Raw genomic sequence first — 16,127 nt, 5'->3', positions numbered from 1 at the left:
AAACATTTCTAGCATAAACTTACATTGTAAAGAAATTAAAGTTCCATCTTTGATTGTTGAAAGACATTCCGGTGCATTTCACTTACAGCCCATAAAATTTCCAGTAGGATTTTCATCGGTCAGGCGTGGATCTATTCTGAATGGTTGATAACTTTTGACAAAGTTTAATCCAGGAGCAAAGAGAAATAATTTATATTTTAAAAGCACGGAGAGATCGCGATTGCACACAGTCTGAGTGCGTACAAGCAATATCGGAGTGAGAGGACAGGCAGTTCATTTGTATAAATTAGGTCTATTTGAGAGCTCGCGTTCAGTTTTCTGCAATTACATGACTGTGTTCTCATGTAACAATAAAGCGCTCGCCACATTTGCGCGGGAATGATTAAAATTATGCGGAATACCTGCAATCCCACGCGGACATTCAGACTCCATAATCGACAGGAGGCGGATGCGTGTAAAACTCACTGTCGGAGAGGAGCGAGAGACCGCAGACCGGAGATCTCCAAAATGGGGCGTGAACTCCAAAAGTGGGCAGAACCTCCAAAATGGGGCGGGGTCTCCTCTCGCAAAGACTTTGACCATTGGCTCTGGCTCCAGCCAATTGTTATTGACTTACATTTCAAAATAAAACTTTATAAATGTAACATTGTTTCTAGTTCATCTAAAATAAAATATGCTATACAAGTAAATATTCTCTGTGAGAGCAGAGCCCAAAGCTTGTGGCCACTGGTGTTCGGACTGGACTTTGAACCTCTGCTTAATGATATAAACGGGATTATTTTGCTTAATTTGTACTTACAGTGGGTACGGAAAGTATTCATTAATAAATCTGCAAAAATGTCAACAATTCTGTGTTTTTCTGTCAATATGGGGTGCTGTGTGTACATTAATGAGGACAAAAAATTAACTTAAATGATTTTAGCAAATGGCTGCAATATAACAAAGAGTGAAAAATTGAAGGGGGTCTGAATACTTTCCGTACCCACTGTAAGTACAAGTAAAAGTACAGCTTTAAAAATATACTCAAAAAAAGTACAAGTACCCGAAAAAACTACTTAATTACAGTAACGTGAGTAATTGTAATTCGTTACCTCCACCACTGGCCGATACCGATATCCGATTATTTAGAATGACGTGGCGATATAGATACGATAGTTTGGTGGTTCTCTTTTTTTTTTACCTTTTCAAATTAACAATTTATTACACAATTTTGAAAGAGATGTAAATAACTTTTACTCTCTTCATATTAACGTGTTTCCATGTTTCAAAGTAAAATTACTTGAATTAACAGAATACTGAACATTAAATTAAGATTTCTTAAGTTTTTGGATGTTCTTAATGCTCATTAACTGAATTCTGAAAATCACTCAATGATTTGATTAACAGGATATAATCAGCCCTGATCATTGGCTGTTTTTGTATGCCCAACAGCGTCAATAATTTCTCAGCCGTTGCCGATTATTAGCCGATATATCGGTGCGTTGAGAACACTAACTAGCAAATTACCATCAAAATAACTGAAGAACGCAAAAAGGCTATCAAACATAATAGGTCGCATTAAAGTTATAATTCTTGTATAAACCCCAAACATGTATGCTATCACAACACACATACATGTTTTGAATGCTAAGTATACACTTTGAACTAAATGTTGCACAGCAGGATCAATGCTCTCCACTGAACCTAGCGTGAACTCATTTGTTTATATAGCAATACTGGCAATATGCTGGTAATGACAAGCGCCTGAAAAGGATCGCAAACTGCATGTGGTGTGAAGAAACAGCTACTGATTGACACCGTCTGAGTAGCTGAGAGTAAAAAGAATGGGAGGGGGGAGAGGGACAAAAATCCATCAGGATCTCTCAACAACCCGAGACGGTTCCTGCCGTAAAAACCCCGGTCGCTTTCCCTCCCACTAACACCTCTTCCCAAATATCAGTCAACACTTCTCCCGGGGTGCACAATGGGATGGGTTCTTATGTCAGGCCAGAGGTCCTCTCTGCGTCCCCTCTGCTAAGCTCTCCTCTGTTTGGGAAACAAAGCGCTCTGAAATGAGAGGCCTCCTTATCAGCTCTCCAGCCAGGGACTTGATTTGCATCACAATGAGAAGGCAGAGGGCGGATGGCTGCTGATGGAGGGACAGGTAGAAGCCGACTGCAGTTATCAGTAGACACTGTTCATTTCCTGCCTGGTATTGTGTTTCTGTCCTGAACTGGTCTCTCTGTGTCCTCTGTACACAAGTATTCCAGGTGGACCGTCCTATGCTAATCCCAGTGTCAACCCAGACAAAGTGCCCCTGTGGTAGCAGGCAAAGTAAATACACAAATGCAAAAAATTGTAACGATAAGTAAATATACGAACACACACAATGATCCAATGCTGGAAAAATATGTATACATACACACAACAGGGGTGTCAAAAACATAATATATTAATAAACATTTACAGTATTTATATTATTAAAAATATTATTATTAAAAATATATGTATTCAAATTATTAACATTAATGTATTATTATTGAAATATATGTAATTAATAATAATAATTAATAATTAAAGTAATTAAGTAATAATTATTACATAAAAATATACATTTTAGATATATTAAAATAAGTAAAACAAATATTTAAATATATAAACATATGTATAAACATATGCACATTTATTTGTTACTAAAAATATATTAAATATTTTTGAAATATACATTTTTTTTTTTACTAAATTAAAAATATTAAAATATTAAATATTTTTAAATAGATAAAACATAAATATAACAAACATGTATGTTTATATAATCATAAAACTATAATACAATTTATAAAATGTAAACATTTAAATGAAACAATTAAACATTATTATAAAATATTAATATTTAAAATAAAACACATAATTCTACATTAAAATATCAAGTAAATAATTTAAGTATCTCATGTTTATTAATAAACTTTTAACTCTTAAATTAATACAATTAAAAAGTATCTAAATATTATCAATAACATCTATATTTAGGTGAGACCTAGTGGGTAAGTGTCAATGCCCACAATGCGGTGCACATAAACATGCATGCATACTATAAACATGTCATTGTTTCCGAAAAAAGTGGTCTAGGTTCAAATCCATTTCCTGAAGAACTGACTTTGGTAACACAATAAACAAGTAGTGCAAACAAATCAGGCCACATGGGTAACAGGAAGTGAGCTGTGACCTTGAGTTTCTTTATTTTGGTTCAGAAGGACAGTATAAAAATTAGAAAGTACACAAGTCTAAAAGGACAAAAAAATAACAAGTGTCAGCTTCATGTGTTTTAAGTGTTGCAACACTACTTTTAGCTGAGCAGCATATGATGCATTGGCTGCGGAACAACTATTCTTTCACAATAGAAGAGCAGATTTTGTGTACGTGACTGTGGGTGTGATTGAATCTTCAGTGGAGCTCTGTTCCCAAATCTAGTCTTGGCATGTGAGCGTGTGTGTGTTCAGTTCTGCATGGGCGCTCGTCCAACGAGTGTCTCTAGAGGCTCCCATTTGATTTGCCAATATAGTTCTCTGCGTCTCAATTCCTCTTAAGTATTTCAGCGTGTTGGGCGTGTATTTGTGTGTCGCTCGCTTTGCATTTCTCAGAACATAATCTTGCTTCCCTCCACTGAAAGCTCCATGATTTCGCCTTCGCCTCATATTACAGCCCCATACTGGCGAGTGGGGTGGACAGACTGCTTTGTTGTGCGTGCAGCCAGTGTGGCAGACGGGCCACAGATTGGCCAGGTTTTTTGGAGCGGTGTGATTGATAGACTGACTGGCAGGGCCCCCCTCTCTCTCCGAGCGGTGACTGATGGGCAAGGACACACAGCCCTCTCCTCTGGCTGCCAACTTCCTGATGAGGGGAACCGACCGTGGCTCTTTCTCTGTCTCTGTGTCTCATTGCCCACGGCTTCCTGCCCACAGCCAGATCCTCCTCACATGCTGTTGTCATCATACCACCTCATACTACACAACTCCATTTCCTTCCTCTCCACCGCATCACTGTCTCTTTCCACTGGATGTATTCTCACTGATTGCAGGCTTTATCTTACCGAAAGCTGTTTTTCGACATTTGTAAATTCACATATTGCAGCGAGAGTAAAAATGTTGATGTATCGAGAGAAACAATCACTTAAACAGAGTCAAACTAATTCCAGATACTATTTTGTCAAGTACTTGGCAAATTTACAAACTAAAAAAATCCTGAAAAAACTAAACAAGCTGAAAATAAAATAAAATAAAATAATCAGTCAAACAAAGATTTGAACAATTTCCAGATGTTCAGATAATTGTTTTCATGAAAATAAAAGAAAGGAAATAAAGAAAAGAAACTTTTCACATACTGAGAGAAACAATAATTAAAGGGGTCATATGATGCTGCTAAAAATAACATTATTTTGTGTATTTGGTGTAATGAAATGTGTTTATGCGGTTTAAAGTAAAAAAAACATTATTTTCCACATACTGTACATTATTGTTTCTCCTCTATGCCCCGCCTTTCTGAAACGCGTCGATTTTTACAAAGCTCATCGGTCTGAAAAAGCGAGGTGTGCTGTGATTGGCCAGCTATCCAGTGCGTTGTGATTGGCCGAATACCTCAAGCGTGAGACGGAAGTGTTACGCCCCTACCATACTGTGATGCCCTGTCAGGACAGAGCGATGATTCAAAAACATTAAAATCCATTACAAACGAGGCATTTGTTGCATCCAGTGGGGACATAATTACTGATTATATTGCCTTATACTGTCTTTTTACGCGTTGCGTTGCACTGCATCACGCCGCGTAAACATAAAACTCTGTCTGCATTTGTGATCAGAGAAATAGCTCTAGGCATGACGAAGCAGATATCGTCCTCTTTCGGAAGACCAAACAAAGTAGTTTCGCTTTCACAACGAAGCACACAGCGTCTTCACGACATGGCTGCAGCGTCAACAAAACTACAGTGAGACTAAAAGTTACGCCTTCTTTCTTTGCGTGAACATTTGGGCGGCGTTATGCAAATCTTCCCACATAGTGAGGTAGATATGTGGGGGCGTGTTAGAACGAGCCGTTTTAGGTAGGTGTGGCTGACTCTGAACTTTTATAAAGAATATCTCTTTGGATTTGAGACTTTAGTCTTTGCAACTTTACAGATCTTCTTTATGCACTAAGAGCTTGTAACACTCCAAAGAGAAAGGAAAAATTTAAATCGCATCATATAACCCCTTTAAAATGAAGGTGTGAACACTTTCCAGATACTATATTGCTATTTACATGGCAAATTTACTTAAAAAAAAGCAATGTTAATGGTAGAAATACTATTTTTTAACACACCAAAAAAAAAAATATTAACGCACTAAGCAACAAAATAAATAAATAAATAAATAAATAAATAAAAGTGGATAATTGTTTGTTGTAAAATAAAATAAAATAAAATAAAATAAAATAAAATAAAATAAAATAAAATAAAATAAAATAAAATAAAATAAAATAAAATAAAATAAAATAAAATAAAATAAAATAAAATAAAATAAAATAAAATAAAATAAAATAAAATAAAATAAAATAAAATAAAATAAAATAAAATAAAATAAAATAAAATAAAATAAAATAAAATAAAATAAAATAAAATAAAATAATCAGTCAAACAAAGATTTGAACAATTTCCAGATGTTCAGATAGCCATATAGCTGATAATTGTTTTCATGAAAATAAAAGAAAGGAAATAAAGAAAATAAACTTTTCACATACTGAGACAAACAATAATTAAAATGAAGATGTGAACACTTTCCAGATACTATATTGCTATTTACATGGCAAATTTACTTAAAAAAAGTAATGTTAATGGTAAAAATACTATTTTTCAACACGCACAAAAAAAAAAAAATGAACACACTAAGCAACAAAATAAATAAATAAATACATAAATAAATAAAGGTGGATAATTGTTTGTTGTAAAATAAAATAAAATTACATTAAAAATAAAATAAAGATCCAATATCATCAGACAGTTATCAATTTAACTGTAACAGTTACAATAACTGATATCATGTGCACCCCTAATTAAAAACTTTCATTTAGGAGTTGACCTACCTTCTAAAAATACTTCAGGAGGCCAGTTTAAAAACAATGTCTCTGCACCACAGATGCAGTGCAAAAGGAGTGTTAAGTTACAGGGCTGAGAGGTGTGTGTGCTTTCATTAAAGGTGCTGAGCAGTAGCAGTTGCTGTCAACAGCTGTCTGAGAGCTCATTACCTGATCTCTCCCTCCTCTCCTCCCATTTTTCTACTTTTTATCCCTCCCTCTCATGCGCTCCATCCCAGGCCTGTAAAAAAGGAGGAGTCCTTCCTTTTGCAGTAAGGCCCTTTCTGAAAGGAAGCCCTGTGATAAAACTGGGCTGCTGTCCAAGAGATGACTCAGAGCGAAAGACAGAAAAAGAGAGAAAGACTTACATACAGCCCAGACTGGACAAGACTGAAGGAATTTACACCCTCATGTCATAACCAGCACACTGGCATGAATACATACATGAACACATACAGTTATCGTTCTCAGTCATGCAGTCGGCCAGCAATAGGTCTTCCGTAGGTCAGCCCCATCACGCAAGGTGAGCAAAAGGGCAACAGGTATGAGCAGACTTAATGGCTGGATCTGTCTGAAAAGGTTAGTTCACCCAAAAGTGAAGCATCTGTCATCATTTACTCACCATCAAGTCAGTCCAAACCTGCATGACTGGAACAACAAAAGAATAATTTGAAAAATGTCTCTGTTTTTTGTGTCCCGTGAAAGTCAATGTGGTCCAGTGTTGCTTTGGAATCCATTAACATTCAGTTTACGAAATGCTTTATTTAGAAGAAAAATAATAAAAAATAATAGAGGTTTGAAACAATGTGAGGGTAAATGGGGTCACATTGACTGTTGCTCTGAGAAATCAAGCCATTCCAAAAGGAATCTGCGCAACTGGGAGTTGCAAAATGCAGGTTGTGCTTATTTTCAAGCTGGTCACGTTATTTTCCCACATAGACCAACAGGAAGTTGCTTGGTTTGAAAGTGACTTCTATGTAGGAGATGCGTCCTACCTCTCTACGCTGTTGGACCCTTTTTTGCTTGCAAAAATATGCTGCAGTTCTGCTAATATGGCCACACCAGTAAAGGTAAGTGAAGGTGAGCCAGCATTTGGCCTGAATGACCCCTGAATGAGTGGCACTAACACATCAATGGACTCAGAGAATCAATTGCCCACACTTGAGTCCTTCCTGGATTACAGGCAATCAGACACCCTCTCAACTACGGCTTACACAGATACTGCTCTCTCCATTACCAAAGGTGTCTTTTTTCTGGTCTGGTAACCAGAAGGTTGCTGGTTTAACTCCATTGATCTTCATTGGATCCATCATGCCCTTGAGCAAGTCATTTACCCTTGGGTTGCTCCAGGGGCTTGTCTCTATAATAAATGTAATTTGCAATATGTAAGCTGCTCTAGATAAAAGTGTCCACTGAAAGACTATTTAATTAAAAATAAAGTTTTCAATTAGAAACAAAATGGTTTTTATAGCCCAAAGCCATAGGGAAACCTCCTCAAAGACCTTTTCAATTCCCTAGCTCTTTAGAAAGTCATCTAGGCCTATTCAGCGGTTCTTCACAGAAACTAGAACCTGCTAGCACTTTTCTGCAAGAAACAGTTCTGCAAAAGAACAATTCAAGAGTTTATTGACAGAAAGCTTTTGTGTAGTGCAAAACAAGGCCCATTTAGTAAACCATTTAAGGGAATTGTGTCCTATTCCTCTAGTAGGACTCTATCCAAACTAGACAGTGAGGGGTAATCAGAGCACAAAGACCGGGAATGAAGGCCTGATTCAGAGAAGACAGATTTCTGGTACAGACATCCAAATTTGCAACTCCACTGAATCTCCAGCTCCCCCACCAGGCTTCATCTGTGCTGTCAACCCCTGAGTGAGAGTGTCTCCTCTAATTCCTCTCCACTCCAATGGCTGGATGCGTCCTCCATGGACACAACCATTGATCAAGCCAACAGGCAGCGAGACAGCCTCATCTACCCATTATCTTTGATCTGCTGGTCCTCGCAGACTTCCTCTCACCATCTGTCTGCGCTCATCTGCTTTAAGACGGGCAACTTAGCTTGAGTCACAGCCTGAAGTGTCTCTCGGCTTGGGACTGGAGCGGGACTCGGGACCTTATTGCTTCCTTCCCCAAACAATAGAAACCACAAAAGAAGAAGCAGCCGAACTTTGAAGGCTGACACCTTAATTCAGCAAAATAAAGTGCAGGCATGTTTGACTCGCTCGGATCTCATCTAACTGTCATTAGTTAGAAACTGCATGAGCTCAAAGCAAAACTTTGCTTTGCATAAGGACCCAACAGAGTTGTGGCTTCCTGCTGTTTATGTGATTTGTGGTCGATGCTTATAGTAGCTGTGGGTTTCTTGTGTATAAATACTCGTTCTTTCACTATCAGTTCAACAGCCTGGCACAGTTCTGTTCTTTCTAATGGCACAAGGGCGAGTCTGTGAGAAACTTCTGCTTTGACTATAGGGGAAATTACCATATGATGTGTGCTTACGAGAGTGGAATTTTTCACTTTAGTGTGGCATCACGCCATCAGCGACTGCCCAAGATGTTAGGGTGTGGATGGGCACGTTTCGTGCAAACTGGCAATTGCAAAGTTTCAAAACAATACTGCGTGCGGTTTGATGTACTCTCGTAACACCCAGAGAGCAACAGACAGAGCTCAGCCGTTTAGGAAGTCACCTTGAGAGACAAATCCAACTCCATTGTATTGACTAAACCACAATATGCTTTTTATTTAGAGCCAACATAGCTTTTCTAAATGGAGCGTAGACCGGCCGAGCCATAGACACCATCCACCAGACAGACGGTGTCATCCCTGCTCATTCTAAACACTGCGCTGAGTCTTTAGACAGCAGATGATCATTTAAAAAGATGGATGTGTGGGGGTAAAGTACAGATGGTCTTCCCTAACAAGCATCCTTGGGTTCTTGTATCCATTCATCTTTTATGGCTGATTAAGGATGGCCTCTCACCTCCATCTACACACACAAAATGTAAAATATATGTAAGATTTCATATTATATGACTATTATTTTACTATTAAGAAAATGTGTCTCTCTCTATAAAAAATTATTTAAACAAATCTAAAAATACACACACACACACACACACAAATATATATATATATATATATATATATATGAGACAGCTAGGGGTTTTAACACACCATTTTTACGGTTTAGATATTGACGTGTTGTCTTAAAATATCAGAGCGAAATGGCAATTTATGTCATATAGAAATATTCTTAAAATTTATGTTAAAAGGCAGTGAATTGGTTATTCCCGTGGTACTTTGATGACAGTAAAGATGGTGCTTTAAAGGGGATAAATATAAAGGCGCAACTTCTCTCTGGAAGTTTTACCGCACTGACAGTTTCAGCATGCTAAACCACAGCTCACACTCAGCACATGAAAATCTCAAAGAAATCTTAATTCCCCTTTAAAGCAATACCACTAAAAATACCAGAGAAAAAATAAAAATAAAATCTACATCAACTAGTTGGTTGGTGGATGACTTGCTGACCATCCCTCCCCATCGTACAACAGGATGTTTTTCGTGACAAGAGCTGCAAGATTATCAGTGACATGACACCACTGATAAAATCAGTCTGAAAGTATTGTTTTATCCTCGTAGGTTTCACAACAATAATATGCAGATTTCTAAAGAATCAAAAGCATTGAGGTAACATTAAACACTGAAACATGCACCAGATCTCGGCGCTAGCAATACAACACGATACCAGAATCAATGTCTTCTGAGACGCATCGTCTCATCAACAGTGCTGCAACCCCTCAACCTGATTCTCATTTTAGATAAAACCAATGATTGTCTGACGGGGAGTTCCTGCGGCCCAGCTGCAGACAAACATAGTGGGGGTTTGAGCTATATTTCGCCTCACATTTTCACATAACAGTGAGTGCTAGTAACGACAGAGCCAAGCCATCAGTCAACAACACACTGGTAACAGAACTTCTCCCCTCACACTGAGCTCACACATGGTTTCAGACTGACAAAGATCCTGCCAACACCTCGCCACCAGAGAGAAACTGCCAACCAGGCACTGGAGCTCTCAGTAAACATCCACTAAATCATCGGAAAAAAGGGAGGTGATGGCCAAACTATGACAGCCATTGAGCCTCACCCAGAGTTTTCAATCCCATGATGCCTGGCCTTGTTTGTGTCTTTCAGAGACCCATGAAAGTGAAGTGGAAAGATTAGCTAATTGGACAAATTTGGACTGTCCAATGAGTCTTTCGGCTTGCCCGTTGGGACGGTTCTGAAATCTACAACAAGGTGCAAAGAACTCGCCTAATAGTCTAAACCAAACAGAACCATGTGCATGTTTTGGTTCTATCAATTGCACCGTCTGATCATTTCACAGTCAGTCTAAAATTCGCCCATCCTTCAAGCGATGCAAAACAGTCATTGCTGCAGTTCCATGAGAGGCGGATCTCTCTCATTTATGGTTCCTTGACCCTGCCGGGATATTATAAACTGCCCAAACAGCAGCAAATGGATTCCAGCGGCAGACTGTGGAATTTCAGCGGCCGCGTCAGGCCTCCTCTTTTGGGTTTGTATTCGACTCCCTCTTAGAGTTCAACGGCCATCCATACACAGCTACTGCACCACATTTAAATACTTCACAGATGCAAACGCACAAGATACAAGCACATAATTACAGCACAGACACATTTCTTATGAGATTCGACATTTAATAAGCTTACCTTTTAGGGATGCATTGGATATGTAACTGTGGATTCTCATTTTCACTATTTTTAAATTTAGATCACATTTGCCATCATCTAATCCTTAATTAGTTCATCTTTAAAAGCACCAATAATGCTTTAGTACAAATATCCATTTTATACTGTACATTATGAAGTTTTGATGCCTAAATTGACTTGTAGCATCCAAAACGATTGATTTTAGTGTTACATATTTAATTCATTTAGACAAAATATTATGACATTTAAATATCAGCCATTCATCAGTTACCAGCTATAACATGAAAATAATTATAGGCTTATCAGTCAGAATTTTAATATCAGTGCATCCTTAATTTGCAACGTTGACAACCCACACTGGGTTAGAATGTGCTTGCAATGAAGTGCAAGATTGAAGAGCACACGTTTTAAGAAGTAAAAATATTATTCGCAGCTTCTTTAACATTAACAGAGTATCTCTCTGTTATTGGACTGGGAGGCAATCAGTGTGAAGCCCTCACGGCCAACCACTTTTCCCTTTTTCCTTCAACATACACACGCTGAGAGACACACACACACACACACACACACACACTCTCAAGCATCGAATCAATCAAGTATCGTTTTTTATTCCCCTGCCTTGTCGGGCACTCTAATCTTTTAATTTAATCTTTTTGCAATTATAACGAAATAATTGAGGACTTCCATTAAAACAAAAAATGAGATCGTGCTGCGTGTGACAGCGGACACAGGAAGCCCTCATTTCCCTGTCTTTCACGCAGAGCTCTGTTTCAGAGAGCTTATCAGACTCTGATGTGGACAGCACACTGCAGAAAACAATAGCGTGTATGTATGAGCCCAAATGATAAGGACAGGAAGATGATCCCGGATTCTAGTCCTTATTTTAATGAAGCAAAAACCCACCATTTAATCCAAAAAAATATACACAAAAACTTTCTAACAGTCTAACAAAGCTGTGAAATTGTAGTGTCACACATCATTAGCAACCCCTTAGCGAACAAAAAGGTAAATTAAGAGCACTTCATAGAAACGTGATGATATCTTTCTTATGTATAGATTACTAAATCACCTGCGTGCTTCCTTTTTTTAAACATATGGCTCAATAGGGCCCTGGTGCTTCAAGGATTGCTCAATAAAAAAGCTCTTTCAGCTCTCTTCCCTTTCAGGGATGGAACAAGAGCAGCTCACATAGTCACGAGAGCTGACATTGGCCCGTGCAAAGCCTCTCCATAACCTCTGACATTGAATTTAAAAAAACTGCAAAGGTCTCGAACTGCTGCACATAAAAACAGGAAAGACTGGCCACACTGACAGTGGGCTGTGATTCTCTTGCTCTTCACCTCTAACAGGCAGCAGGGGGTTTTGTTAATGGTGTAGGGCAAGCCACAACAAACCAAAAAACGGGTACATTTTAATCACGTGGTGAAAATAAAAGCAAAACATCTAAATGTAATCCACAAATGTACATTTAGCACGTCAAAAACACACAAGACGTTCAAACATTCAATAGAGTAATATTGTGAAATTGTGAAACTGTTTTCTATATTAATATTTAAAAAAAATGCAATTTATTCCTGTGATGGAAAAGCTGAATTCTCAACAGCCATTACTCCAGTCTTAAGTGTCACATGAGCCTTTAGAAAACATTTGGTGCTCAAAAAACATTTATTTGTTGAAGAATTTTTCAAATCAGTTATGCTGCTTAATATTTTTATGGAAACTGTGATTACTTCTTTTCAGGATTCTTGCTGAATATAAAGTTCAAAAGAAAAGCATTTATTTGAAACACAATTTTTTAACAAGCCTTTACTGAAACTTTTGTTCAATTTAATCCAGAATATTTATAGAGTTTATGAGGACATCAGGCAAAAACAGACATTACTTTGCCTAGAGCCAAGAAAAGGCACTTGTGGGCTAAAATTCAACAAACTGTAAAAACAAAAAGTACCAGATGCAGAAAAACTATTTTTATGAGAAGGAAACTTCCTTACTACAGATTACTAAATAAAAAATGCCAAAATCTCCCAGATACGTTAAGTCATGGTGTTAATGTTGCTGACGCAGGTTCGAGTCTTGGCCTGCAATGTGTCCCCACCCCCTCTCTCTGCTGCTCTCTAATCAAATAAAGACACAAAAAAGCTGAAACTGTAAGAGACAGTGAGACAAATTTACCCACAATGCATTGCAGCTGGCCTGCCCCTAATGAAATACTGGCCTAAACACTGATTAAACTGGTCTAAGAGGACAATGAAGAGCAACAACTGTGTGTATCCTGTGGTCGGATAGGCCGGTCTTCTTTACAGAGGTTACTGGGCATGGTGGCTTGTAACAGTACACCGCTCCTGTTCTTCCCCGAGGGCAGCGGGATCTGTCCGACTGCCTCTCGATCTCCGCTTTTTCCTGGAACAAGGAAGAAACAGAATTCGAGAAGAAGCGGCGGTGCAATCGGAGGACTCGTTTTCCAACATGGGCCCTGATCGTGTGCTTGTGTAGCGTTGGTGAGATATGACTGATTAAATAAACAGATTTCATCTTGTTATCATCAGGGCCCTGGCCAAGGAGAAGAAGCATTATGGACCTCCCTCCCTCCCCTCCCCTCCGGGTTGAGCTCAGACAGGGCATCTGTCTTCATTAAAGAGAACCCAGTGTGGCTGACAGCCACTGAAACGTTGGTGTCTTTCACGATTAATGAAGACAGATGAGTCGCCCTCAGAGGCTGAGAAGGAGGAACAAAAAGCAGAAGCTTCAATAAATACAAATGGAAAACAGCAAGAGCGCCGTGCATTTTGGGAAAAGGGTAACAGGGATGTTTACCAAAGGGGACATTTGAGGTTTTTTTCTCAGTTCTCTCATCAAGTTCAGACGGATCCCTTAAGAAAATTAACCTGAGTTTTGTCTATCATAAAGCATGATTGTTTTTAAAGCCAAAGGCTGTCTAAGGTCTGGAACAGAGGAAGGAAAAATAAAATGGTTGAAACAGAGACAGAGAATGAAAAAGGGGGAAAATCGAAGAGCGGTCCAGGTCTTCTAGCTCTTAGTGAACTTTCCACTCAGTGTATTTACGCTAATTCTTTACTATTTATTTAATGCCATTTGCAATTTGGCTTCCTGTCAGAGTCTAATCACCCAATCCGTTTTCCAATTCCAGTTTCATCAGTGACACATACTTGAGTAATGTCCCTCTCGTTTTTTCACTTTTACGCTTGTTTGATGCTGTTGTGTGGGCCGAGCCGTGGTCAGGCATGCTGGGATACCAGAGCTGTCAGGCACAATTGTGAAGTGAAGAAGACAAATGCAATCTGCATGACTGAAATTATAGCACAGTGTCAGGTTCCCCCCCCACCCACTTCTCTCTCTCTCCCTCTCTTTCTCAAATGCACTTTCTTTCATCTCTCCCTCTCGCATTACTTCTTTCTGTTTAACTTTTCATCATCCGACAAGGTCAAAAATCAGGTTATCCACACCATCGGTGAAACCAGACTCTGCTCGTGACAATCGTGGAAACCGATCGACTCAAACAGCATCTCTAAAACACACAAACACAGCTTGATGAATGCAGCTTGAGTGGTTCGTTTGGCACCGAGCGTCCTGTAGTCAATGTGAAGCCCCTTTAAAAGAATAAGAAAAGGCACTTACAGCGTACACTGGCTGTCCCCGTCCAAGCAAAAGGGTCCAGTCCTGCATAGAAGGGGCTCGCCTTCCGAAGCATGCATGCACCCCGGTTGGTGACATCGTAGAGTTGGCGGGGACCCATGCCCAGAGCCTCCATACAGTTGAACATGCTGCGTCCCCGTCGGCCACCTGCCTCCGAACGCCTTGCGTCACCAAAAAAAACAATAACGACACCAGCAGCTACGACAGCGCTAAATCCCCTGCTGGAATTCCTCTAGTCAGGATATACGTGCTGCCTGATCCCGCTGGTTTTGCTCTTGTAAGCGTTTCCTCGAAAGAGAGAGAGAGAGAGAGAGAGAGAGAGAGAGAGAGAGAGAGAGAGAGAGAGAGAGAGAGGGCCACAGGGAGGGGCCACAGTGTGTGTTTGTGTGTTTGCATTGCCAGCTCTGATCTGGTTAGAGGACAAACTTTTATTTGATTCTCTCTGGCCTTTTTTGTCTCTTTTGGGATTCATATTTCAGCATGCACTGCACACAAACATGCTCTCTCGCTTTGCGCACCTCCCCCTTTTTCCCTTGCAGTACATATGAGACACCCCCCCCGAACCCGTCCCTCAGCCCCGTCTCTAATCATAACCACATTAAAGTCCAGAGCGAGCGAGCAAAAGAGAGAGAGAGGGAGAGCATTGTGCAAGCAGCAGATGCCAGGGCAAAATTCTCGCCTTTGTCTCCACAAAAACAGAGTAAATGACTGATGGCCGCTGCTGTCTCTAGCTCATTAAGTATGTGGCGAATATTCAAAGCCCCCTCTGGCCCTCATAGAAGCTTTTAAAAGAGGAACTTTATTCAGTTGCGTGGGGAGAATCCATGCGCTAGAGGACGCCAAGCAGGAGACCAACAGGAAGATGAACTTGGGAAGGAATGTCAGGGCTTGTCTTCACATTGTGACCAAGACATGATGAATTTGAGTCCTTTCCCGTGGACTACAGTCAGTGGATGGCGCATTTAATTTGACGTGTGAAAATTAGGCTGTGAGGGGTAGAAGCATACAGTCGGTTAAATGGAAGACTGATGTGTACGCTGAAGACGCTTGCTTACCTGACCAAGTACAAAAATGTGTACTTTTTAATATATATTCAGAGGATAAAAAAAACTGGGAAACATGGTTGTGGGAATTAGACATGACCAGGCCCAGAGGGAATCTATGGACTTGACAGCATTATCAAATTAGTCAAATATTTATTAAACAAGCATGCAACCCGATTCTAATTGGTAATTCTAATGAGAAATTCTAATGAGCTCTCTACAGAGTTCTGCTCAGCTTCTAAATGTGTGCCTGGATATGACCTAGGACCTTGAATGGACTGTACATCTATCTCTCACAGCCTCATTATCATTTGCAAATAATGAAATATGATGTCTACCCTGACAATAGTCTACCGGTTTAGCAGCACAACAGCAAATTTAGAGATTACCAGACGACTGTATGACTTTTTGCCAAACAACCCTAGCTGATTTCCTTTCCTGACCAAAAAACAGATAAATAAATGAATAAACAAGTAAACAAAAAATAATAGTAATATTTTAAAAATGAGATTATATATATTTTTTTTTTTCAAATAACTTTAATATTTTGTGATTAAAAATACATTTAGATGTGTCACAGTAAAGTCTATCAAATAAAATGTATTTCTATTCCTTACAG

General features: G+C 39.1%; 1 protein-coding gene across 4 annotated transcripts in view; it reads right to left on the bottom strand.

The window, feature by feature from the left end:
- The window catches only part of LOC107664174 (retinoic acid receptor gamma-A-like), a 61,843-nt gene that overhangs the window by 10,703 nt on the left and 35,013 nt on the right, over positions 1–16,127 (bottom strand). Inside the window, exon 1 of one of the 4 annotated variants that reach the window (XM_016454642.1) lies at positions 14,448–14,750. The exons of 2 other annotated variants lie outside the window; for them this stretch is intronic. In XM_016454642.1, coding sequence (XP_016310128.1) covers positions 14,448–14,592 — 145 coding nt within the window. In that variant the 5' untranslated portion in view covers positions 14,593–14,750. Of the gene's footprint in view, positions 1–401; positions 450–14,447; positions 14,751–16,127 lie in introns of those variants that run through there. One more of the 4 variants, XM_016454643.1, reaches the window with a different exon arrangement.

Source organism: Sinocyclocheilus anshuiensis, unplaced genomic scaffold (genome assembly GCF_001515605.1).
Source record: "Sinocyclocheilus anshuiensis isolate Anshui unplaced genomic scaffold, SAMN03320099.WGS_v1.1 scaffold67, whole genome shotgun sequence".
Lineage (NCBI taxonomy): Eukaryota > Metazoa > Chordata > Actinopteri > Cypriniformes > Cyprinidae > Sinocyclocheilus > Sinocyclocheilus anshuiensis.
This window is presented reverse-complemented; position numbering and strand designations above follow the sequence as displayed.